This window comes from Geotrypetes seraphini, chromosome 13 (assembly GCF_902459505.1).
Source record: "Geotrypetes seraphini chromosome 13, aGeoSer1.1, whole genome shotgun sequence".
Taxonomy (NCBI): domain Eukaryota; kingdom Metazoa; phylum Chordata; class Amphibia; order Gymnophiona; family Dermophiidae; genus Geotrypetes; species Geotrypetes seraphini.
In genome coordinates, this window is record NC_047096.1 from 13,324,165 (window position 1) to 13,350,578 (window position 26,414).

The following is a 26,414-nucleotide window of genomic DNA, read 5'->3' on the forward strand; positions in this document are numbered from 1 at the left end:
GATCAGAATAAATAGAGTGATTCTACTGTTTAGTGAGTCAGTTTGGCAGTGAATATTCTCCCGTTTCTAATTTTAGAATAGAGAACTTGTTGAAATGAACAAAATATGTAAAGAGCCAGTCGGGGCGCTCCGACTCCCAGGACGTCCCTGTCTCTCAGTCTGATACAGTACTATTAGTGGTCAGAGAACCGTGTAAGGCCAGTCACAAGGTCTCACAAGGTCTCACAGAGGCAGGGAAAGCAAAATCCAGCTGGGACTCTCAAGTCTTTACAGCTCTGCACGCTGAGGGCTAGAGTACACGGAAGCATGCAGAGAAAAACCCTGATGTCATAGCTTTCCTTCATTCCTACTTCACATCGACATTACTTCAGTGGAAAGAAGGAGGAAGCAATTATTATAAATTGTTTCCTACTTATCAAAACAAAAAATAGAAAAATACTGTTGGCCCAATAGTCAAAGGATTCACACTTCTGACTCTGAGAGTTATGCTCATAAATTGGCTTTTTCTTTTTACTGGGGCTGAGTTCAGTGGCATAGCAAGGTATGTTGGTACCCATGGAAATGTGCCTTGTATAGCTGCGCCAAGCATCCCCTCTGATGCACTCTTTCCTGCCCCCCCCCCCAATACCTCTTAGAAACATGATGGCAGATAAAGGCCAAATGGCCCATCCAGTCTGCCCATCCGCACTAACCATTATTTCCTCCTCTCCTTATTGGCTAAGGCTCTTAACATTTGCATCTCCTCTTCCTATAGGCTAAGGCTCTTTACACCTGCATTGTGATGTCATAGAACTTTATGGTTATAGAAACATGATGGCAGATAAAGGCCAAATGGCCCATCTGCAGCATCCACTATCTCCTCCTCTCCTTATTGGCTAAGGCTCTTAACATTTGCATCTCCTCTTCCTATAGGCTAAGGCTCTTTACACCAGCATTGTGATGTCATAGAGCTGAATGGTTATACAAACATTGTAACATGATGGCAGATAAAAGCCAAATGGCCCATCTATTCGGCCCATCCCCAGTAACCATTATCACTTTCTTTCTCCAAGAGTTCCCACGTGCCTATCCCAGGCCCTTTTGAATTCAGACACAGTCTCTGTCTCTATCTTCCGGGATACTGTTCCACGCATCTACCACCCATTCTGTAAGAAAGTATTTCCTTAGATTACTCCAGAACCTATCACCTCTGAACTTCATCCTATGCCCTCATTGCAAACACTATGCAGTAAAGTGGGGGGGGGGGGGGGGTTCCTCACTCACACCCCACTTCAGAGCTCTTTAAAACTAAGTTTTCCCACGGCACGTTGGTGTCTTGCGCTGAATTGTCTGCGCGCTGGTGTCTCGCGCGCAACTGACTATGATCCGAAATAACGGCAGTAAGAAACAACCAGTTGTCCTGCTGACTCATTAAACCCCAAATCAAAAAGAGAAAGAAATTTGGGAAGGATTTCATAAGCTGGCCAGTCAGATTTTCTGGAAACCCACTGCTCTATTTGTACACTGTAATTCGCTGATTGTACAGCTCTCTTCACTGTGAACCGCCTAGAAGTCCAAGATTATGGTGGTATAGAAAAAATAAAGTTATTATTATTATTATTACGAATATGCATGAGAGAGATTTGCATGCAGTGGAGATAAAGAGATTTGGAGTCCTGTAGTCTGGGCTCTTTGGGAACAACGGGCTAGAAAATGAAACAAATAGGCACTCTGAGGCATATTCATTGAGGATACCCTGAAAACCTGCCTGGCTAGAACTTTTCAAGTTTCAAGTTTATTAGTTGGCTTGTTTAATCGCTTAATCGGATTTCTAAGCGATGTACAGTAAAATATACATTCATTAGGAAACAAAAACATTACATACACTGAATTAATTATAATATAAACAAAAGGTAAGAGGGGATGAAATACATTTTTTATAGTAAAGAAAGAACATACAGGGAAAATACAAAAGGAAGTTGGAAAAACAAAAAAAAGGCAAAATAATTCACTAAAATAACACTATAAAATAAAATTTAATTAATTTGCAAATGCATCTTTAAACAGAAAGGTTTTTAACTCGCTTTTAAATTTCCCAAACACTTTCTCCTCCCGTAAAAACATGGGAAGCGCATTCCAAATCTGGGGTGCTGTACATGAGAAGATAAATTGTCTTCTTGTACTAATAATTTTTAGCGAAGGAATTGATAAAAGGTTCCGTTCACTAGATCGTAAGATTCTTTTAACTGAATAGGGGATAAGTAACCTAAATAAAAATGCTGGTGTCTTATTTTCTAATGTTTTAAAAATAATTGTACATAATTTATGAGTAATTCTATGAATGACTGGAAGCCAATGAGCCTTTTTAAGGAGTGGTGTCACAGGATTAAAGTTGCTGTCCTAAGGATTATTTTAATGAAGGAAGAAATGTCTTACCTTCTGGGATAAATTTGCTTCCTCCAGCCGAGATGAGGACATCAAACTGAAACTTTTGGAGACGGGGCATGTTTAGATGAAAAGAGGCCATCCAACCCTTCCCTGCGGAAAAGTCAGACCATTAGAAAGGCAGGCAGCATTTCTTTGCAACCCGTTGCATGACTAGGCAAGTTCAAGGTCCTGTTACTTGCTATACCGCACCAGGGCCGAGGGATAAATTACAAGACCGCTAGCCTGTTGCGCTCTTTTGTCTGCCCTGCAAAAAATCCCCTTTGAAGGAATATCTCCAGAAGATTTTACCCACAGCAAGTTCTTTCCTCACCTTTTTGTACTGGAGGGTTTTGTGTTCTGACCCATTGCAAGTTAACAAAAAAAAACCAAACCCCAAAAAACAACAAACCCCACAGAGCACAAGGGCTATTTGTTCAATAGGGAGGGACCCCCTCTAATTATTAAAATAATTTGAATAAATGCATAACATCACTTTTCTTCTCTCACTCCACTGTGGGGTGCCACACAAGGAGAAAATGGTGTCTAACAGCAACATGGATGACCCAGACATCACACCCTACCGCCACCTGCCTACAAATCCCAAGTCCTTACCCTGCTCATGGGCCCCCACTGGCGGTGGAAGGATCCCTTTAAATTGCACCCCAGTGGTGACCTCAACCCCGAGGATCAGGGCAGCTTTCAGCAGGATTAGTTGCAACTGACGGATACCTGGAGGGAGCAAAACCGTGAGAGAGACAGACATTAACTTTTGGGGTTACAGTTTCCTTATTAAAAAAAAAAAGAAATGCCACACCTCTCCCAACCATTAAACCAGTGGTAGCAAAACATCCTTTTGTTTGGGAGGGCCAAGCTCTGCCCCCCCCCCCCATCTCTATGGAGTTGCGGAAGCTGCATGAGGCAAAATATTGGTACGACCAAGCCCAGTCCACTGCCTTTATGTTAAATGTTCCCCTTCCCTTTATCTCTTCTACAGTATGATCAAAGGTCACTACAAACTATTGCACTTAATTATGTCAAAGCATCTAATGAACCTCAAGGAGCCAGTTTAACTGTGATCCATCTGTTTTCTTATTGTCTGTCTGGGATCTTTCAGGGAGAAGCCAATTCTCATCAAACTTAGGGCTCATAGCTTGGAAAAGAGACGGCTGAGGGGAGATAGGATTGAAGTCTACAAAATCCTGAGTGGAGCAGAACGGGTACAAGTGGATCAATTTTTCACTCTGTCAAAAATTACAAAGACTAGGGGACACTCGATGAAGTTACAGGGAAATACTTTTAAAACCAATAGGAGGAATTTTTTTTTTCACTCAGAGAATAGTTAAGCTCTGAAACGCGTTGCCAGAGCCTGTGGTGAGAGCGGATAGCATAGCTGGTTTTAACAAAGGTTTGGACAAGTTCCTGGAGGAAAAGTCCATAGTCTGTTATTGAGAAAGACATGGGAGAAGCCACTGCTTGTCCTGGATTGGTAGCATGGAATGTTGCTACTCTTTGGGTTTTGGCCAGGTACTAGTGACCTGGATTGGCCACCGTGAGAATGGGCTACTGGGCTTGATGGACCATTGGTCTGACCCAGTAAGGCTATTCTTATGTTCTTATGGACACCAGCCCCTTATTCTATAACTTTGTATGCACAATTTCACGCTTAGCGTGCAAAGTCGCATGCACAATATATAGAATAGTGTCAGTTACACACATAATTTAATAATTAGCTGGTAGCAGGCATTAACCAGTTATTGCGTATACAGTCCGTACTAGTTATTTGTGGTAGTACGGTTCCCGAAAATGTTCGCAAACCGCAAAAATCATGAACAACATTGAGTCTAGTGGAAAACAGAGCTTAGGTTCCAGCAGTAAACATTGTGCCTTGACAGCGCAGAGTGAACAATGGATTCTATCGGGAAAATAGGGTTAGGTTCCTGCACTTGGAACCTAAGAACAGTACCGAGCAGAACTTTGGATTCTTGCCCAGAAATAGCTAAGAAGAAGAAAAAAAAAAACAACAACAATTTTTTAGATTGAATCAGGTTGGGCAGACTAGATGGACCATTCGGGTCTTTATCTGCCATCCTCTACTATGTTACTATGTCACTTAATTCACTCTCTGGAGGCTTGGGAGCCATATCTAGAAGCAAAGTCAGACCGTGGCGTGAAAGTGAAATAAAAAAAAGCTGGGGGTTTTATGCGTCGGTCCACAAATATGGTAGGATGATTAGGGATGACTGGGTGCCCCAGGGTCATCAGATACCAGGCCCTGGATCGTCACCCATTTTGGGATTCCTTGTGCAAGATACGATCTGGTTATCCCCGCTTTATTGTGCCTTTTTGGTTGGGTTTGGGGGTGGGGAGGTTATAGAGGGGCGCTAATCTGATATTATTGCTTTACGCATGTTGTATCTTGTAGTTTGGCGGAGCTTTATTATATTCTTTGCTGTTCCGTTCTTTGTGTGTACTGTTTTTGCTCTGCATTTGTGTCTTCTCGATAAAAACTGTTTGAACGTAAATATCTCTGTGGCGTTAAATGTACAGGAGACGAGTCTTTTTCAAATGAGGGAAAATTCCAGAAGAGAATTCAGGAGTAATCAAAGGAGAAATCTAAAGAAAATACTTTCTTACAGAAAGGGTGGTAGGTGTGTGGAATAGTCTCCCTATAGAAGAGATGGATATAAAAACTGCCTGAATTCAAGAAAGTGTAGGACTGGCATGTGGGACCTCTTAGGGAGAGGAACATAAGAAGTTGCCTCCACTGGGTCAGACCAGAGGTCCATCGCGCCCAGCAGTCCGCTCCCGCGGCGGCCCATCAGGCTTATGACCTGTGAAGTGGTCCCTGACTATTCCTATAACCTACCTCTACTTCTATCTGTACCCCTCAATCCCCTTATCCTTTAGGAACCTATCTAAACCTTCCTTGAACCCCTGTAGCGTGCTCTGGCCTATCACAACCTCCGGAAGCGCATTCCATGTGTCCACCACCCTCTGGGTAAAAAAGAACTTCCTAGCGTTTGTTCTAAACCTGTCCCCTTTCAATTTCTCCGAGTGCCCCCTTGTACTTGTGGTTCCCCACAGTCTGAAGAATCTGTCCCCGTCTACCTTCTCTATGCCCTTCAGGATTTTGAAGTGGATATTGCGGATGGGCCATTTGGCTTTCATCTGCCATCATGTTTCTATCTGGGCACCTAATTTTAGGTGACCTTTTGAGATTTTAACCCCACCCAAGTAGACTAGATTTTCACCTTTGCCTCTTACACATTAGCCAAACTCTTTATCCATCATTCCTCACTCACCCGTCCTGGCACCACCTACCTTACAGCCTTAGCACACAACACCCCATACACAGCCTACGAAAAGTACCCTTTTAAGACCCAATCAATAATTAACCCTACCATTGAATCATCTTCACTTCCTGGTCCCCCCTCAGCAGCCACCTCCAATGGTCCTATTCCCTCCGACCCTAGACAGAATCTTTTCAAGTACATGCCCCCTACTTTTCTCCCATACGTACTGACGTGATCCAAGGACCCCGAGCAGAAGCGGCCGTAGTACTTCTTGGCTCCCAGGGCTCGCAGGTCTAAAATGGAGAATGGCCACAGGTGAAGCACATTGTTGCGAGAGAAGGTCTCGCGTTTCTCTACCAGGATCACTTTGGCGCCAAGGAAGGCCAATTCAATGGCCGTACGGAGTCCACAGGGACCAGCTCCTACCACCAGGCACTGGAACAAGGAAATTAAATTTACAGAGGATGAATATCTTGGTTATTCCTACTCTGCCGCATTAGTCTTTGCTCTTCTTTAGCTGAAATCGTTAAAAGCCCCTAAATGGACTGCTCCTTGAATCTTTTACCTTAGTATTACTGCATGCCTTTCCCTGATTGTAGTCAGTGTGTCCTGCTTTCTTGTCCAGTTTAGTCCACAAGGCCTTGGCCTTCCAATAGTTGAGGTGGGACTTCAGTTTGTTGTAAAAGTGCAGTTGTCCACTGGGCTCATGATCCAGCTCCAGGCACCTGCAGAGATCTTGGAAGATGCTCAATGTCTCCTTACATTGTTGGGCTTGGAGGAATCTCTCAAACAGAGCGTGTGCAGGGTTCGGCTGCCCACTGTCCTTCAGCAGGACCATCTTCACCGCTCACAGGAAGGACCTAGAAAGACACAGAAGAGTGTGATGGGGCTCAAAAGAACAAGACCTGGGGAACTTCAGCTCCTTGCAACCCTGGGTAAGCAACTTAACTCTCCATTGCCCAAGACTTAGACTGTGAGCCCACTAGGGACAGAAAAAGTAGCTACGTATATGTAAATCACTTTGGTTGTACCCACAGAAAGGCAATATATCAAATCCATGGCCTTTTACCTTAAAGCAAGGAGCCAGAGATGAAAAAGATAAGAGAAGGCAAAAAGGCTACGAGTAGGGTTAGCAGATTTTGCATCTGGTAAAAGAGGATGTGTGGCCCTGTCCCAGGTCTGCCCAGTTCTGTCCCTGCTCCCCCCTCAACCCCAGCCCCATGCAAACCTTGTCTCTTTAGGCCGGGTCTGGAATGCCATGTTGGTAGGGGCACTGGCACCACTCCTCCTCTCTGCCCCGCCTCTTCCCCCGTACCTCTAGTCATTCGCCACCACGAGCAACAACTTTTAACGTGCTCCTCGCAACCACATTGTCTCTCCCGCCGACGTCACTTCCGGGTGCTGCGCATAGGAACTGAAATCAGTGGGAGAGATGACGGTGTCGCGAGGAGCACGTTGAAGTTTGTGTTGCTCGCAGCGGTGAATGACTAGAGGTACGGGGGAGGGGAAGGGAGGAGTGGGGGATGGAGACGAGTGTGGCGCAGTGGCTAGAGCTACAGCTTCAGCACCCTGAAGTTCTGGGTTCCAAACCCCACGCTGATCCTTGTGACCCTGGTAAATCACTTAACCCTCCACTGCTCCAGGTACATTAGATAAACTATGTGAGCCCACCAGGACAGATGAGAAAAATGCTTGAAGTACCTGTATGTGAACTGCTTTTGAGTGTGGTGGTGTACAAGTCCCAATCTCTTTCTCTGATGTCACAATGCCTCATTCCACCAATAAGAGCCAACCTCATCTGTGATGTCACAAAGGCTTCATTGTTCTATACTTGGCTCACTTCTGCGATTGTATTGGAGGAGAGTGTGGTGCAGTGGTTAGAGCTGCAGCCTTAGCACTCTGAGGGTCTGGGTTCCAAACCCCACGCAGCTCCTTGTGACCCTGGGCAAGTCACTGAATCCTCCACTGCCCCAGGTACCTTAGATAGATTGTGAGCCCACCGGGAAAGATAGGGAAAATGCTGGTGTACCTGATTTGTAATCTGTTCTGAGCTCCTTTGGGAGGACAGGCTATTAAAAAAGATTTTGATCCTGGAAGGCCACCTCAATGATCATTTGGAAACTAACATCCCACCGAGAAACATTGTGACATGTGAGACTTGACTAAGGGCTCCTTTTACAAACCCGCGCTAGGGCCTTAATGCGCGCTAAAATGCCGCGTACACTAGCCGCTACAGCCTCTTTTTGAGCAGGCGGTAGATTTCCAGCTAGCACGCGCTAAACCAGTGCGTGCGATAAAACCGCTATTATGGATTTGTAAAAGGAGCCCTAAGAGCAGAGTCTCATTCTAGAAACATAAAGGGCAAAGTTCCCTAACCAGGATGCCGGAGTTGTAGATGAGAATAATGCCTCACCCCTCCAATTGAGTCTTTGTTTAGAAAGGAAAACCAAAAAACCCAAAACAGAGGGACGACTTTGGACTAGAGAGTTGCGCAAGGACAGAAATCCCACCCATCCCCGCCCGTCCCCGCCAGGATCCTCTCCGTCCCCGCCAGGATCCTCTCCAGGATCCTCTCCGTCCCCGCCAGGATCCTCTCCATCCCCGCCCGTCCCTGCCAGGATCCTCTCCATCCCCACCAGGATCCTCTCCAGGATCCTCTCCGTCCCTGCCAGGATCCTCTCCATCCCCACCAGGATCCTCTCCATCCCCGCCCGTCCCCACCAGGATCCTCTCCGTCCCCGCCAGGATCCTCTCCAGGATCCTCTCCGTCCCTGCCAGGATCCTCTCCATCCCCACCAGGATCCTCTCCATCCCTGCCTGTCCCTGCCAGGATCCTCTCCGTCCCCGCCAGGTTCCTCTCCGAACCCGTCCATCCCCGCAAGGAATTACCTCCATCCCCGCCTGTTCCCATAAAAAGCAGCAATAACTTCCGACAGGATCATCAATTCCACAGTTTCTTTTGTGTTTGCGCTGCTGTTTTCCTTGTGGAATCTCTTTGGTGAAACCCTTTTTTTGTTTTCTGTCCAGGTAATTAACTTATAAACCCCCTCTTTTACTAAGGCCGACTGTGTCCATTATATTATATTGGCAAACCCTGCATCCAAAGCCTTCCATCCCCGTGGGAGTCCCGTGGGCTAGGGGGGATTCCTGCGATCCCAATTCCCGTGCAGACCTCTACTTTGGACAAGATAAGAACACTCCCCCATCTCTAAGCTAGGATTCTGTTGAACCAAACAAGGAAATTATCCTCATCTCTTATTAACTCTTGAATCATCAATATAGATTTTTCTTTTAAGGCATGAATATTAAGCTAACCAAGTTTCCCTTGACTCAAGTTGTCAGCCCTAAGCTCACAATTTAATGATACTGTATGTCCCTCCTCGAGGGCCACAATCCAGACAGGTTTTCCCCAACGAATATGCATGAGATCCATTTGCATGCACTGCTTTCATTGTATGCTATTAGAGCTCATGCATATTCATTGAGGAAATCCTAAAAACTCGACTGGATTGTGGCCCTCGAGGAGGGACTTTGACACCCCTGGTATAAAGTGACATATAGAACGCTTAGACCACACAAGGAAGAAGTGTTCTTACCTAGGGCCTGGACCTTGGATGAGAAACGTTCCACCAACCCACCCCACACTATGGAAACAGCAGCTGATTCCATTAAATAGCAAAACGGAAAATAAAATAAAAACAGATTAAGAAAACCCTAGAAATAAAAAAAAAACCCAAAAAACAAGCATACCGCGTACGAAAACACTCAGCCACAATTCTAACAAGGAAAACCTGGGCCTCACAAAGACATCCCTATGGACATGCCCCACTCCTTCCGCTGTCCTTCAGCAGACAATTCTAAGCTGGTAGACATGTATACAAAACATATACAGATTATGTGTCATCTCTGATGCAGGAAAAACAGGCAGGGTTTCCGGGGCCGGTGTGGAAAGGATCAGTATAGGCAAGGATGATCAGTGAAAACAAAATGGAATAAATTCCCCTCCCCCCAGACAATAAATCCCGAAATACTGGAGCAGGTAAAGCCTAAGGCTGCGAGTTTAGAGACAGTCCCTACTTCCTGAGACAGACCTTTAGCCTGAGAGGGCTGCCATCTCCCTCCTTTGGTACAAGGTTCAGCCCTGCACACCAAGTGCTCCAGAGAAGGAACAATGAGACAGACCACAATCACAGTTTTGTATTACAACTACTCCTCCCTAAAAAAAACCCAACCCCCCCCCCCCCACACACACACACACACAGAAAAAGGAAGACGGATTGAGACATCCGGGTTTTACTTCCACTGAAAGCAAGGGAAGTAATTTATAACATTTTATTGAAGGAATCAAATAAATATACAATAATATTTTCACCAAAATAATCTTTCACCAAAAATACGAAGTTTGGTTATCAATAATTTATTATAAAAATTAGGTTTACTGATTACATTCCAGTTTTTTTATTTTAATTCTTTTTGTCAACTTTCGTCCGAGGTGAGGGATTTCATTTAGGGGAAGATAGTGGGTAGGTGATGGAATTAAGGGGGGCATAGATATGGAAATTAAGGGCTCCTTTTATCAAGGCGCGCTACGGGGATTAGCGCGTCAGACATTTCATCACGCGCTAACCCCCGCGGCAGCCTATAATCCTAATGCTTCGTCAATGGAGGTGTTAGGGACTAGCGCGGCAGGCAGTTTAGCGCGCGGTATTCCGGGCGTTAAACCGCTACCGCATCTTTGTAAAAGGACCCCTAAATTTGAAAGAATGATTTAAATTTGTATGAAATATTATTATTGTGATTCTTATTGTATTGAATGCATTTTTGTATTATCCTATTGTCCTGATTATTTGATTCTTTCAATAAAAATTGTTATACATACAATAATATAATACAATACAAAGAGATAGTCATTACAATTAGATTCACAATAATAATATTTCCATACATATGTCTATCATTTCTCCAAAATATATTTCCATATGACCTAATCCATTCCTTTCTACACCCCCCTTGCTCCCTTCCCCCCTCATTCTTTTTATTTCAATTTATAACATTGTATTGAAGGAATTAAGCAAATAAACAATTTAAATTTCCATACATATTACCATCATCCCTCCCCCTGAATGGAAGGTGACACAAATTATCAGGTATTGGAATACAATGAAAGTTTCCAAAGCTTCAGTGTAAAACATTAAGAATCATACTGCATGCTCTAGAGCAGGGGTGCCCACACTTTTTTGATTCACGAGCTACTTTTAAAATGACCAAGTCAAAATGATATACCAACAATAAAATTTAAAAAAAACACAACGCACACTGTACGCATAGAATTGTTAATTATCATTCCTATTCCGGGGTTTTTTCAAAGAGGTCAAAGCAGATGACTCTATGCACTGTCACCTCAGTAACAACCATACAAAAATAGACAAATACCCACCCCCCTCCCTTTTTACTAAAGCACAATAGCAGTTTTTAGCGGAGGGAGCTGCGCTGAATGCCCAGCGCTGCTTTCGACACTCATAGGCTCCCTGCGCTAAAAACCACTATTGCGATTTAGTAAAAGGGGACCATATTGTAAAATATAGACAGCAGATATAAATTCAGACACATTTTGATCACTAAATTTAAAATAAAATCATTTTTCCTACCTTGTCTGGTGATTTCATGAGTCTCTGGTTGCACTTTCTTCTTCTCACTGTGCATCCAATCTTTCTTCCCTTCTTTCAGCCTGTATGCTTCCTCTCCTCCACACCTCATTCCCTTCCCCGACTTTTTCTTCCTCTCTCCCTGACCTCTTTCTTTCTCTCTTCATGCCCTTTCTTTTTTTCTGTTTCTCTTCTTTCCTTTTGTCTCCCTGCCTGCCCCCTTTCTTTCTTTCTCCCTGCCCTTCCCCAAGCCACTGCCATCGGGGAACAGGACCCAAACCGCCACCAATGGATAACAGGCCCCAAAGCCGACGCAGATGCCACCCCAAGCTCTCCCTGCTTCGGGCCAACCAGCATTCCTCTCCCCGACGTCAATTCTGCCATCGGAGAGGAAGTTCTGCCCAGCCAGGCAGCGATTGGCTGGCCCGAACTTCCTCTCCGACGGCAGAATTGACGTCACAAGATTGCTGGCGGTATATAACCTGCTACACCCCCTCCCTTCCTACCCTCTCTGTCCCGGCGAAGCAAGTTGTAACCCGGTATGACCATGTCCCACCCGTGGGAGTCTGTGAGCCAGGTTTCGGATATCGCCACCACATCCAGGTCGGCATTCCTTATTTCTGTTTCCAATTCCAGGATCTTGTTTCCTAAACTGTGTGCGTTGACGTACATAGCCCTCAATGTTATATTTTTGTTATGTCTCAGTGGGGATATTCCTGTTTGAGCTATTTGAACACCTCTAGAGGAAAGATTTTGAATATAGGGGTCCCAGATTTTCAAAAAGAGAGACGGGTTCGTCTAGGAAATCTACGAACCTCCCACTCCTCAAATAAAAGTAACCGATGGAGTTGGTTCCTCCAATGCTAATAACTAGGCAGATCTTTCTGTAACCAATATTGCAAAATACATTTGTGACCAATCATGCATGCCTTTTGAAATAAAATGCATCTTTCTTGTCCAAATACCCCACAAGCAGCAGCTTTACCAAATAACACTCCCCTTGGGGATTCCACTAATTGACTATTGAAAGCAAGGGAAGTAAAGAGGACAGATAGAGGCATCGGGGTTTTGAAAGCAATGGAAGTAAAACCTGGATATCTCAATCGGTCCTTCTTTTTCTGGAGCCAACCAAGAAACAGCAAAAATAAGACAAGACAGGAAGCTCCTTAAGCCAGAAGACCAACTGTCATTTGGGGAGGAGAGAAAGTACTGAAGCTTGCCCCATTTCCTGAAGCTGACAGAGAAATTAAAACCGCACAGCATACGCTTTCATCAGAGCCTGCAAGGAGTATAAAAAGAAATAGTAATCCAGATGTCACAGAGTTACGGTCATTTTAATTCCTCACCCCTCAGCTGTATGTTAAGCTTTGGTGGAGGTGCATAGGGGGCATGATTCCATTTATTTCTAACTCCTGGATGGCCTGCATCTCCACTTTCTCAACCCCCTTCCCCCACTACGCCACCTAGAGCTCAGGGAAGAGGGGGCGGGGTTGTGGGCGGAACAGGAAAAACCCTAGTCTTCAGGATTACCAAACCTTTCTTAAAACCAGCTGCGCTATCCGCTCTCACCACAACCTCTGGCAACGCGTTCCAGAGCTTAACTATTCTCCGAGTGGAAAAAATAATTCCTAATATTGGTTTTTAAAGTATTTCCCTGTAACTTCATCGAATGTCCCCTAGTCTTCGTCATTTTTGATGAAGTGAAAAATTGATCCACTTGTGCCCTGTCTTGACAAAATACCGAGACCTTCAAGCAACCACCTGCTCCCTCCACCCCTGCCCATCAAAGACTGTAGCAGACAAGCAGAAGCCTTATAGAAAGGGTCATAAAAATTGTGAACCCCTTCTAATGGACATCTACCAACAGCATTTAAAAAAAAGAAGTGGTCCATCCTCCACTAAAGAAGAACAACCTTGTCCAGGACAAGATTGAAAGTTACCAGCCAACATCTCGTTTCTAGGATTGGCCAAAAGAGAGAACTTGGCCGAGTCACGTCAAGCTGATGACATGCAAGCTACTCATTCCCATCGAACCACATGTGCTGAATAAACCGACGGTATAACTAATGTGACCATATGGCTCCAGAAAAAAGGGGACGGATTGAGACATCCGGGTTTTACTTCCATTGAAAGCACCAAGATGTCTCAATCTGTTCTCCTTACTTCCACTGCTTTCAATGGAAGTAAAACCCGGATGTCTCAATCCGTCCCCTTTTTTCTGGAGCCATATAGTCACACTAGGTATAACCAACAAAGTCAAGAATGAGATAAAGTCAACAACTGAGCTCCTGTGGGCCCGAACCCAAGTGGTCACACACCTAATATCAAAATCCTTTTTGGGGAGCTGTGAATTCCCCTTTAAGTCTCAGTTCAGGAACCCTGGGGGTATAATTTAACCACTATACCATTCATTCAAAAGCCCATATGGAAACAAGTACAACCTTTGCAACGCTAGAAGGCCTTTCACACACACTCATACAACACAAGTGTTAAACCAGCAGGAGAATAGAAACAAGAAAAAAGAAGTGGAGAAAAAGCCTCAGTTCTGCTTCATTTGGCAAAAAAAACTCCACTTCTACAAAACACTCCTGCGTGCACACAAAAACTGTCGGGCAAAAAAGCACTGGAATAGCCTGCAGAGAAAATGCACTCCAGCACCCGGGGTATACAACCCTAAACGTGAAAGTGTGGACCAGGGGCACAAAAGCACTGCAGTTCAGAATCAAGCAAAGAGGCCAATGAAAAAAAACCACTTAGCTCTCCAGGCACTTCTCAATCCACAATCCTGGGTAAAGCACCTAGTAAACCCAATGGGGAACCTCCCGCTTCGTGTTGTCTTGCATCAGGGGTATCGGTTACACTGCTTCATATGCATATAGTCGGACACATCGGTGCTCCTCTGGCTCACCCTCCACTTCCTAAATCACTTCTGGCGCCACCACTTGCCCTTATCCCCCAAATCCAAGCAACTCTCAGAAGCTGAAGGGTCCTCCCAGTAATCCCCTCTTTACCATCAGCTTCATCTGCGCAGAAATCAAACTAGCAAGCGAGTAGTGTGCTCTGTATTTATCAAGATTTATGGTTATCATCCACCTTTATGAAGGGAGAAACCCAAGGTGATGTGCAGAAGGTACAGCTCAACATTAAAAAAAAATGCAATTTGATTAACAGCATAATAGTAACATTATCAAATATAAACATAAGTTAACCATCAATGGCAGCTTCAACCTTTATTCTCATAAGGGTTTGGGAACTATAGTGGGTGAAAAGCTTTAGCTCGTTGGGTCAAAACTGTAGGCAAGGATATTTTTTGAGCCTGCCAACTTCTCTTTCTCCCTGAAATAGCCAAACGCTTCGTCCCCCTGCTCCCAAAATGATCACGAGAACCAGAAATGGCCAAGTAACATACACTCACAGAAACCCAGTAGATGATACTCTCTCGAGGAACGCAGAGAGAAGGGTGACATGATAGAGACATTCAAATACGTTACTGGCCTTATTGAGGTGGAAGAAGACATCTTTTTCCTTACAGGACCTACGATGACAAGAGGGCATCCGCTAAAAATCAGGGGCGGGAGATTTCATGGTGACACTAGGAAGTACTTCTTCACCAAAAAGATGGCTGACCGTTGGAATGATCTTCCACTTCAGGTAGTTGAGGCCAATAACATGACTGACTTTAAGAACAAATGGGATCAACATGTGGATTCACTTCAAAGAAGAACTTAGGGGGGAGGGTTATTTGAGTGGGCAGACTTATTGGGCCAAAGGCCCTTTTCTGCCGTCATATTCTATGTTTCTATGACACAGTCCATCCACATCATAGTGGAGTTTTGACCTACCGGTAATAGAGGTGAGAGGCAATCTAGACGCAATGCCATGCTGTAACTTAACGAGTCCTGAACTACCCTGGAGGCCTTCAGCCAGGTCTGATTTCCAAGATAATCTTCATACTTAGGTTAACATTCTTAGAGGGACAGGGGATATTCAAGAGTTATCAATGATATCTCCAAAAACAAAATTTAGAACCACTGCTAGCACCTACCTGCTTTTCTCCTGTCAGTGTTTTGACCGTGTATGTACCGCACGATAATCTCCAATGATTTGCCACAGGGGGTATTAACGTAACCACACAAGCAACTGTGCCATAACTTTGTACAGATGTTACACAACCCCAAAAATGAATAATGCAAAAGGGAGGAGAAACTAAAACAAGGATTCCCCACCTGCCCTCCCACTCACTAGTGCTACACCTGATGGTTGCCACATACTCTAGACCTGTACAAACAGAACCTCAGAGGATCTGTAACTAGCAGGCGCTGGAGTCAGCAAAGCCACAAAGAGCAGAGAAACAGCAGCGTCCAACCCATCCGGGTGAGGAGTGAAGCAATGCGGAAAACAGGTCAAAGGAAGGCTGGTCTGGTCTGGTGGCATGGCTTGTATGCTATCATGCGAACATCCAGTACGAAAAAAAGGGAGGACCTTTGTTCCAAATGTGCTGGTGAATCCAAAAAAAAACAAACAAACAAAAAGGTGGAACAAAATGTCTCTGGATCTCAAAGGAACTGTAAAATAATAGGAATTTATTGACATAAAAATTTAAATATAAACACAAAAACATAAAATGTGTGAAAAGTCCTTATCATGTCAATTGCTCATGCAGGTAACAATTTGTGACTTGTAGCGGACCCTACACAGTCCGTGTTTGTCTATCTTTGCCTTCCTCAGCAGTGGCGTAGCATGGGTGAGCGTCGCCCCTTCCCCTTCAAATTTCAGGTTTTATTGGGCTTTGATGAGTCGCTTATTTGGTTTTACTAAGCAAGATACAAAAAAAAAAAAAAAAAAGCAAAAATTAATCAAATATAAACCTATGTTTTTACACTCGGTTTAAAATTTAAAATAATGGGGTAGGCGATTCGACATACAGACCAACTAATACCCACGTCGGTGTCAGCTCGCTCTTTCACGCCACTTCCTAGATGCGGGTCCCAGAAGTGACCTCAGAGAGAGCGCCGTTGTCGACGCGGGCAGCACCTCATGCCGGGGAAGTAAAATAAAAAAAGGATGGAGAGGAGCACAGAGTTATAAAGTTATATATTGTGATGGATTCCAGATTTACATTTCCCCTGCCTTCTTTGTCCTGTTTGCATGCAGGTGCTTGTAATTACCGCTTTTCGTAGGAAAATCAGATCTACAGATTTGCGCATGCAACAGAGGTAAACAAGCATTACACAAACCTCTCAGTAAGGCTTTTTTGCCTCTAACTGAAGTCCTATGTTCTCAGATCCCAAACACACCATACCTATGAGTGACATTAAAACAAATCATCAAGACTTCAGTTACTAGGTAGTCATTAGAGTTTAGGTCAGGGGTAGGTAACTCCGGTCCTTGAGGGCCGGAATCCAGTTGGGGTTTCAGGATATCCCCAATGAATATGCATGAGATCTATTTGCATGCACTGCTTTCAATGCATATTCATTGGGGAAATCCTGAAAACCCGACTGGATCCCGGCCCTGGAGGACCGGAGTTGCCCACCCCTGGTCTAGGTATTAAAAGACCTAAGGAAGGGAGAAGGAATATGGCAGAAATTTAGATAACCATCAAAACGCATTTTCTTTAACTATCCAAAGGCACCAATATTAAAGCACCAATATTTAACACCCCCTACTCCAAATTCACAACTGACGTTAGATTCAGGGTGACCTCATTCTTTGCCCCACATCTGGATCCAGTTCCTGAATTTGAAAACACCGCAGCCACTGCTTTAAATCTGGAAAGGTATCAGTGCCGCCCCCTACTGGCAGTTACAGGTAAAGCATGAATATAGCACAAACCGACCATGGAGAGTCTTTAAAACTAGGAAAACGGTAGTGGAACCACAAAAAGGGCACACCTTTAAAGAAAATACAAAAAATGAGTGTGTGTTTACACCAGGTCACCACATGGGAGGAAGTGGCGTCCTTTGGTACATAATAGTGAACATCTCTTGAAGAGATTAATTCAGTATCCCTGCACTGATACGATTTAACGTGCAAAATAACAGTTTAATGAATATTAAGCTAATTTTTTTTCCAGAAAGTAGACAGTTACCTTAGCAGTAAGAATGCCATGCTATAAGTTTTCACCTAAGCAACTTCCCTAACTTCATCACAACCTGTTAACTGGTTTGTTTGCTGAAAGAGACTGATGTTCACAATTTCCCTACTAGGCGATCACTTTTTTAAAGCAGAACCCCCCCCCCCCAAAAAAAAAAAAACAACAAACAAACCTAAGACCTAAATAGAGAATGACAGCTCTTCTTGGCAGCTACACTGTTGTGCAATTTTGACCTCATCCAACCTCAAGCAGATTTCCAACACCTGAACCAGCCAGAAGCAACTAGAAACGGATCTCTGGCCGCACTAAACGCATCCCCGAAAAACTCCAATTCGGATCCGGTGACCTCTGGGGTCACAGGGTCCTATCCCCTCCCCCCGTGATCTCAAAATTCAAAACAGAATGTGGTTGCAGCTTTCCGTGCCGCAGAGCTGATGCCGAAGGTTTAAAGATCACAGTGAAACTCTCCCACACATCGTTCCACCCCCCCCTTCCCCGAAGAGCCGCTAGCTAGGTCCCCCTTTCCAAAAAAACAAACAATTTATAGGAGACCCAGAAAGTAAAGTGGGTTGAGAACCAGAGCCGTTAGCATTCAGCCACAACTGCCCCTGGGCAAAGCCACCTTGCCCTCCTGGCACTGGGAAATACCTATCTTTAAGTAGACACAATATCACCGCCTTGAGCTGCTAATAAATCTAATTGAAAGGATACCCCCGCTCCCCCCTGCAAACCCAGGACTTACTGGATGGGAAGAGCTCCCTCCTGGGGATACTGAAGGAGTCACCGCTGCCTAGTCTGCACAGCTGGCTCGTACAGATGTCTCTGTGTGTATTGTATAACTACAGGCGTGTCTGGCTTATATATCACCAGCATGGCCAAAGGGAAAAAGGCAGGAAACCAGTCACTCCAGCAGGAAAGGGAGGGCTGAAGGCAAAGGTCCCATTACTGACGTAGAGCTCCAGGGATGGCTAGTACAGCTGGCCGTGGGTGAGTACTCCCATCCCTGTGGCTGTCCTGTGCAACCCCCTGAAATCTTTATTGTGAGAAGAGCACAGAGGAAGACCCCTGCGGTGGAGAAGTCCATTGGGATGTGACCTACAGAAGTTTCTGTAAACTTTCTCCGACTTCTTTAGGTGTCTTCAAGATTTCCTATTTAATAAAGGGGGGAGGGGTTCGACTGTATGTAAACGGATAGGCACCATGTACTGTACTAAAAATCACCACTCCTTCGAAAGAAACTCAAAATGCCTTTGACGTTTCCTAACTTTTCTAGGCTTGGTTTTGTTTTGCATAGTCGTGGAATAAAGAACGTTTTTTACGCGCGCATTCGTTCCCGTTCTCCGTCTATTTCATGCTCACAGTTATTGACAGATTGGCAGCATGTTTTACCACAACCTGGTCCCCCCAATCACGATTTGCAGCATTAGCACTTTGGAATAATATACAGATCACAGTTTTTAAAACGTCAGCCCTGGGGAAACAGCTCACTCCCCCCCCCCCCCTAAGGAGAGCTCGTTCAAAAGTCAGGGCACAGCTATACCCGGCCTTAAGAACAACGTTCCTGGGGCCAGGAGGATTTCTATTCCAGAACCAGCCCAACGCTAAATCATCAGTGGACCTGGCGGATCTCAACCGCACGTCCTTAAAACTTTCCACGTCTTGACAGCTGAGGTTTCAGATTTCAGGTCTGCAGGTCCGCGTTTTAGCCCCTCATTCCACCGCTGTAACTGTTGCCGTTTCTGACCCCACTGATCTGTGCTGACAGTCTTATTAATAATTATTAATTCGAGGAAACCTTTCAGCTAAGGGAGGTCTAGGTTTTACCCCAGAGCCGGGGCAGGAAAATGCGTTTTGGCTTGGTTCAACCCGATCTTGAACCCAGATCAGCTGCCCTAAACTCTAGGCTACTTTCTTAGCTTTAACTTGTGAAATACCACTTTTAGTCTCAGCCTAGGTCATGGCTCCATGACACTTTAGCTCTGATTCTCCCTCCCTATGTTGAGACTAAAAGTGGCAAAACTTTATCATTGCACCAGCTAAAAAGGTAGCCTAGAGTTTAGGGCAGCTGGTTTGGGTTCAAGACCGGGTTGAACCAAGCCAAAACGCATTTTCCTGCCGCAGCTCTGGGGTAAAACCTAGACCTTCCTTAGCTGAAGGGTTTCCTCAAATTAATAATAATGAATTATTATTATTAATAATAATTATTAATAAGACTGTCAGCACAGATCGGAGGGGTCAGAAACGGCAACAGTTACAGCGGTGGAATGAGGGGCTAAAACGCGGACCTGCAGACCTGAAATCTGAAACCTCAGCTGTCAAGACGTGGAAAGTTTTAAGGACGTGCGGTTCAGATCCGCGTTTTACCCCTTCGAAACGTTCCTCCCACTGCTGCCTGTATATTATTATTTGCATGCTTCCTGTTTGGGATACAGTAAAGGTGTGTGAAATGACAGATAAACAGACTCATAGTGAACGAAAATCAGACAAATAAAACAGGCCATGCATTAGGGCCAGCAACTGCTACAGTCCAAAATAATTAATGATAGGAAGTTCTATTACTTGTCACGTTTTGGTTTTGACATACAGGATTTGCAAAAATCTGAAAGCAATTGAATAAACCAAACTGTCAGACCTACCAGGACGCCTTGAATGAATTTGTTCATTAAGGAGGCTAATAAAGCTTAATGGACCAAATAACTGTTCCGCGTCTCAACATCAAAAACGGTCATGGATGACGACCATCACCTAAGCTCCCCCCCACCCCCACCCCACCACATCTGGATTTCTAGGATAGAAATTCTATCTGCTACTGGACTCCAGCAGACCACCAACTTCATCTATTAAAGGAAGATTCTGGAAACTGTTTTGTTCTACATCAGAAGCGCTGTTTAACTTGTCCACACACTTCTCGGTGGTTTGGCTTCCAGATTCCCCCCACGCACACAATAAGCTACGAACGTCATTGTCAGAAAACTGCGCTGCATTCGGAAGCCAGAACCGCCCACAGCAGAGCAAAGCAAACCACGTTGGGGAAAAAAACAACCCCAAACCAGGTCACACAGTCGATACCTAAAAGCAAAACTCTCTCGGTAGGGTTTAATGCTAGGCTCCTGTGAGCTGCCAGATCAGCCTGGACTAGACTTCGAACTAGCATTTTTGGCCCTTGCCAGATTCATTCCTACAAAAAGAGGGGGCAAGATTACGAACCCCACAATGCACGGTGTGATATAAAGTGGTTAAACGTCTGTCTCCAACATCTCTATTTCCTGCACAAGACTCTTCCTGTTCAGATAAGCGCAAACTGGCCATGAAAGGTCTGTGACTGCTTCGAGAGGGAATAATAAAAGCTTCATGCAATATTAAGAAACTGGACGCCTTAAATGCGAATTTTGCAGGTATCAGAAGTAGATCTCTGCCCCCCCCCCCCCCCCCGTCTTTCTCACCTGCAAACGAGCAGAGTTCGGTGCTTGGAAACGCTGGGCCTCTGGTCTGACCCCAACAGCGGCACCCAGGTGAATGGCATCAGCTCCTTCCTCCGGAATCCATGATGCAGTTAGTTGCCTCCCACCCCCTGCAGGATGCAGCTGGTAATGCAGGAGTCTTCCGGCCAATTATGTTTGATGAATATTCTTTGTATCTTTCAAAATACTGCATTACTGCAACACGCTTTAGGTGGGAATTGCCTCAGAGACCCCTTAAAGAGCTACAAGGGATCCAACAACAAAACCTTGCTACAAGGTTTTTAATAACTAGACTATTTACGGATCACAAATTCCCTCCCTGAAGATTCACCTTTAGGGACAATTATAAGATCCCATATGGAATGACATCATAAATTCAATTTCTATAATACTTTCTCTCTCCCTTACCATATTTTCAAGAAGAGTTTCTTTTCTGTGAGCTTCTGCCTCTTCTCTTACAGAAGCCAGGTTATGAGTCTAATAGATTAATCCTTTTCTAGAATCACATCCTGATTGCCACACTTTTTCTTAGAAGAAACCTGTCAGCATGAAGTTCAGACTAGCAGACTTGGTTCTCTGAGCTAATGTTTGTTGGAGTAGGTGGGTCTGCTATGCTGGATTCTATAAACCTGTGTTATTGTTGTTTAAATCAATTCCATCGCTTATTTTTATTTGAGTTGGGAGGTTCGAGGTTCGCCTAAAAAAACTTGTCTTTTTATGGAGGTTTGGGATCCTTATATTCAGAATCTTTCACCAAAAATACGAAGTATGGTTATCAATGATTTACTAAGAAAATTAGGTTTAATAATTACATTCCAGTTATTTATTTTAATTCTTTATTTTTGTCAAGTTTCATCCAGGGTGAGGGATTTCATTTAGGGGAAGATTGGAATTAAGAGGGGTGTAGATAAGATTGAATTAATTCATATGGAAATTAAATTTGAAAGAATGATTTAAATTTGTATGAAATATTATTGTAATTCTTATTGTATTGAATGTATTTTTGTATTATCCTATTGTACTGATTATTTGATTCTTTCAATAAAAATTATTATACATAAAATATATATATATTTTTTCTTAACCAGGAAAGCAGATTATACTTTTTTAATGTCTCCCTGCTTTTCTTTTTAATTAACATATTTTTAGAGGGGTGAGGATGAATCAAAGGATAATCAGGAATAAGACCTGCATGAAAATGTAGGCGGAAGATGACGCAAGCATAAGACCTGCATATGTTGTAGGCGAAGAGAGACATTGTGCATATGAATTCAGACTTCTAAGCAGTCATTTTCCTTTCTGTCAGGACAAGAGAGATTCACCTTTGCTCCAGAAACCAGCAGCCAGATTTCCTGACTGTGGCATTATTGTTTTGGGACATGATATAAGGACATAAGAAGTTGCCTCCGCTGGGTCAGATCAGAGGTCCATCACGCCCAGCAGTCAGCTCACCGCAGCGGCCCATCAGGTCCATGACCTGTAAGGTGCTTCCCCCCTTATCCCTCTGTCTGTACCCTTCATAACCTTTCTCTACCTCTATCTGTATCCCTCAATCCCCGTGTCCTTCAGGAATTTATCCAATCCTTCTTTGAAACCCCGTAGTGTACTCTGTCCTATCACAACCTCCGGAAGCGCATTCCAGGTATCCACCACCCTGAGTGATGTTCTCCTAAGAAGTACTAGCGAAGGACAGTGTAACTCAGGAAGGTGGGGGCCTGTTCTCTGGAGTTATTAGCCTTAGTACTGGAAATGCATTTGTCAGGGAAATATAGAAAGGTCAGTTTTGGCACCAAGTGACGTCACTTTCAGTATGGCTCTATGAGAAGTGTATAGAGCAGGGATCTCAAAGCCCATCCTTGAGGGCCGTAATCCAGTCGGGTTTTCAGGATTTCCCCAATGAATATGCATTGAAAGTAGTGCGTGCACATAGATCTCATGCATATTCATTGGGGAAATCTTGAAAACCCGATTGGATTGCGGCCCTCAAGGAGGGACTTTGAGACCCCTGGGTAAGTCATCCATCCAATACAAATGACATATGTGACAAGCAATGAGAAGTGAGTAACTAGGAGGTACCCTAGTCTACTGATAGATAAGATGAATTCAAAACACAGCAATTCGTTTGATTTTTAATTTAAAAAAACATGATCACATCAGCTCATATTATCAAAAACTTCATTGGTCGCCGTTCGAGACTAGTGTTGTTTAAATTTGGATATATTTGTTTCAAAGTTTTATTTGAGTTAGCTCCATCTTATCTTGTTGCTCATTTTAGATTTTTTTTATATGTAAAAAAAAATATACGTAGATCCGGTTGCTTTTATTTTCCTTCAGTGAAAACGTGCCGCTTGAAGAAATTCTTCGATCGGACTCTGGCGCTTCAAGCAGGAGTAATGAATTCATGTTTGAATGCTCTTATTATTCCAGCCCTCACTTATTATCAATTTCGGAAAGATTTTAAAACTTGTCTATTTAAACAATACAACATTGAATTGATTTCAAAATTATTATGATAAGCAGATTTTTAATTGTTTTTATGGAATAATGTTTACGGGCGCTTATCTATTTTAGTATAAATAATCTGTATTATGCATATTTACTTTGAATAAGTTAGGGTTGTATTTTGTTAGTCAGTATCTTTTATTGAATTGTGTTATTTTCTTTTATAAATCATTGCTATTTGGATCTGTATTTTAATTACTTGTAATTATTATTGTGTAAACCGCCAAGAACTGATGGTTTGGCGGTATATAAAAATAAACTATTATTATTATCTTAGTGTTCTAAGCGGATCGTGTGGGATGAGATGCTTGTGGATCAAAGCAGGCTCTTTAGAACATAAGAATTGCCGCTGCTGGGTCAGACCAGTGGTCCATCGTGCCAACAGCAGTCCGCTCACGCGGCAGCCCCCAGGTCAAAGACCAGTGCTCTAAATGAGTCCAGCTGGAGAAATGGGCATCGACATGGCAGATGAGGTTCATCGTGGATAAGTGTAAAGTGATGCATGTCGGTAACAAAAATCTCATGCACGAATACAGGATGTCCGGGGCGGTACTTGGAGAGACCACCCAGGAAAGAGACTTGGGAGTTCTGATCGACAAGTCGATGAAGCCGTCTGCGCAATGTGCGGCAGCGGCAAAGAGGGCGAACAGAATGCTAGGAATGATAAAGAGGGGGGGGGTCACGAACAGATCGGAGAAGGTTATCACGCCGCTATACCGGGCCATGGCGCGCCCTCACCTGAAGTACTGCGTCCAGCACTAGTCGCCGTACATGAAGAAGGACACGGTACTACTCGAAACGGTCCAGAAAAGGGCAGCTAAAATGGTTAAGGGGCTGGAGGAGTACAGTGAGAGATTGGAGAAATTGGGCCTCTTCTCCCTTGAAAAGAGGAGACTGAGAGGGGACATGATCGAAGAGTTAAGAGGGGCTATGTAGCATGGCAGGTCCCCGGTAAAAGGGGCAGGTTGCAGCAGCCGCAGCTAGGAGTAGAAATGCTGAGCTCTGCAAATACTGTAAGTGAGACATACGCGTACGGATTGTAAGAGTTCTCGGGCAACCAACAGTGACGGAACAGCCTAATGGTTAGAGAGGCAGGCTGAGATCCAGGGGAGCTTGGTTCAAAAACCCCACCGCCGTTCTCTGTGATCTCAGGCAACTCACTCAGCTTTGCACGTCTCAGGAACTACTAACTCAGAGTATGAGCACACTAGGGACAGGAAAAAAAACCAACAGCCTACTGGCCCACAATGTAAATTGTATTGACAGCTTTCAGGATTCCAGGAAGTATATTAAAAAATAAAACAAACAGAACATAACAGAGACATCTGAGGCTCTGACAGCATAAGATGTGGAAATTGCCGACTGAGGAATTATCCTGAAAGCAGGATTTGCTGAGCTTGTCCTTGCGACCCCACAGCCATCCAAGTACAATGAATATATATGAAATAAATTTTCATACATTGGAGCCATGGTATATGGTAATTTATTCTCCCCCCCCCCCCCCCACACACACACACACCACGTACAGTGGAGCTAGCTCCATCTTTCTTCCTTGCATCCGATGCTGGTATCCACAGCAAGCTGACTCCGGTAAATTCACCTCTTCGGATGAGTCCTGGACCAAAGTCACCTTGGGACAAATGGGACCACATCACGCCTTTCTACCACCAACTGCATTGGCTCCCTTTCGAATCCAGAGTCCTATTCAAATTCGCCTGCTTCTGCTACAAAACAGTTTTTGGCCTATTACCAAGTTACCTCAATCACCATTTCACTCTGAATCTCACCAACAAGAAATCCCGCAGAACCCAGCTTCTTCCCATCCCTAAAATTATGTCACTTCAATAGATTTCTCAACAAAACCTTTGCTTACCAGGTGGCTAAGCTGAACCCTTGGCTTGCCCAAATGATACTCGAGGCCCCCTCTTACCTTAGTTTTAGAAAACTTCTCAAAACGCACCTCTTCCGCGAACAGGGCTCTTAATCCCCCTTGCCCCCGGCTTCTCCCCTTTCCCACTCTCCCCCGTTCCTTCTGCTCCCTCTCCTCCCCCCCCCTCCACACTTGGTCTCACTCTCGTTATCGCTTACCAACCCTACCTTCTGTCTTACCATTACCCCTGCTAAATCTCAGTTATAGAGTTCCTCTCGCCCCCCTCTTCATTGCCTGTAATTTTTGTTAAAATTCTGTAATTTTGTAATTTTGTTAAAATTTTGTAAATCCGTGTATCACTGCGGACCTTAATTAATGAATGTGAACCGCCTAGAACTTTTTGGGTATGGCGGTATACAAGAATAAAAATTATTATTATTATTTTTAGCACCTGCAGAATCACCCAAGAGCGACTGGGCTTTTCGGACATGTCTCCTGCATGACCCCAGCCCAGGTGATTCACCAAACAACCGGATCTTCTTCATCTTTCAAGCACTAGCAATAAATTCAAACTTGTCTCCAAATAATGGAAGAAAACCTTATTGAACGGTAATTTTTTTAAAAATCCTCGCCTGGTTTGTCCTCTCCTGACTTAGCTGGAGGCTCTGTTCCTTCCAAAACCCTTTTTTTGAATTTAACTTCTTTATCTATAACTTAGTAGCTAACTGCACTTCTCTTACCCTCCTCTTTTATAAAAATGCGCTACGCTTTTTAGCGCGTGCTAAAAACACGCTATACGCTAACGCGCACATGTTATCCTATGGACGCGTTAGCGGTTAGCGTACGCTAAATCCGTGCCAAAACGCTTTGTGCGCCTTTGTAAAAGGGGGCCCTAGTGAACCCAACACAAGTATATAATACTCATCACCAGATCGTTTTTCTTTAACTTTGGCCCTCTTTTACGAGGTTCGCTAACCGATTAGCGCGTGCGCTCTAACGCATGCATGTCAGTCTACGGACGCGTTAGCGTTTTGTGCGCGCCAGTCGGTTACTAAGCCGCGATAGAGTTCCTATGAGCGTCGGACCAGCGTCAGAGCATTTAGCGCCCCTGTCCACGGTAGAAACCGGTACCATGGCTTG

At 44.2% G+C, this 26,414-nt stretch overlaps 1 protein-coding gene across 3 annotated transcripts in view; it reads right to left on the reverse strand.

The window, feature by feature from the left end:
- Window positions 1-21,039, reverse strand: part of MICAL1 (microtubule associated monooxygenase, calponin and LIM domain containing 1) — a 67,324-nt gene extending 46,285 nt beyond the window's left edge. The window contains exons 1-5 of one of the 3 annotated variants that reach the window (XM_033917858.1): window positions 20,885-21,039; window positions 6,265-6,559; window positions 5,927-6,134; window positions 3,019-3,135; window positions 2,416-2,517 (exon numbers count right to left, since the gene is read on the reverse strand). In XM_033917858.1, the coding sequence (XP_033773749.1) occupies window positions 2,416-2,517; window positions 3,019-3,135; window positions 5,927-6,134; window positions 6,265-6,537 (700 nt within the window). In that variant the 5' untranslated portion in view covers window positions 6,538-6,559; window positions 20,885-21,039. Of the gene's footprint in view, window positions 1-2,415; window positions 2,518-3,018; window positions 3,136-5,926; window positions 6,135-6,264; window positions 6,560-18,183; window positions 18,312-20,648; window positions 20,665-20,884 lie in introns of those variants that run through there. The other 2 variants (XM_033917860.1, XM_033917859.1) reach the window with 2 other exon arrangements.
- Window positions 21,040-26,414: the final 5,375 nt, after the last annotated feature.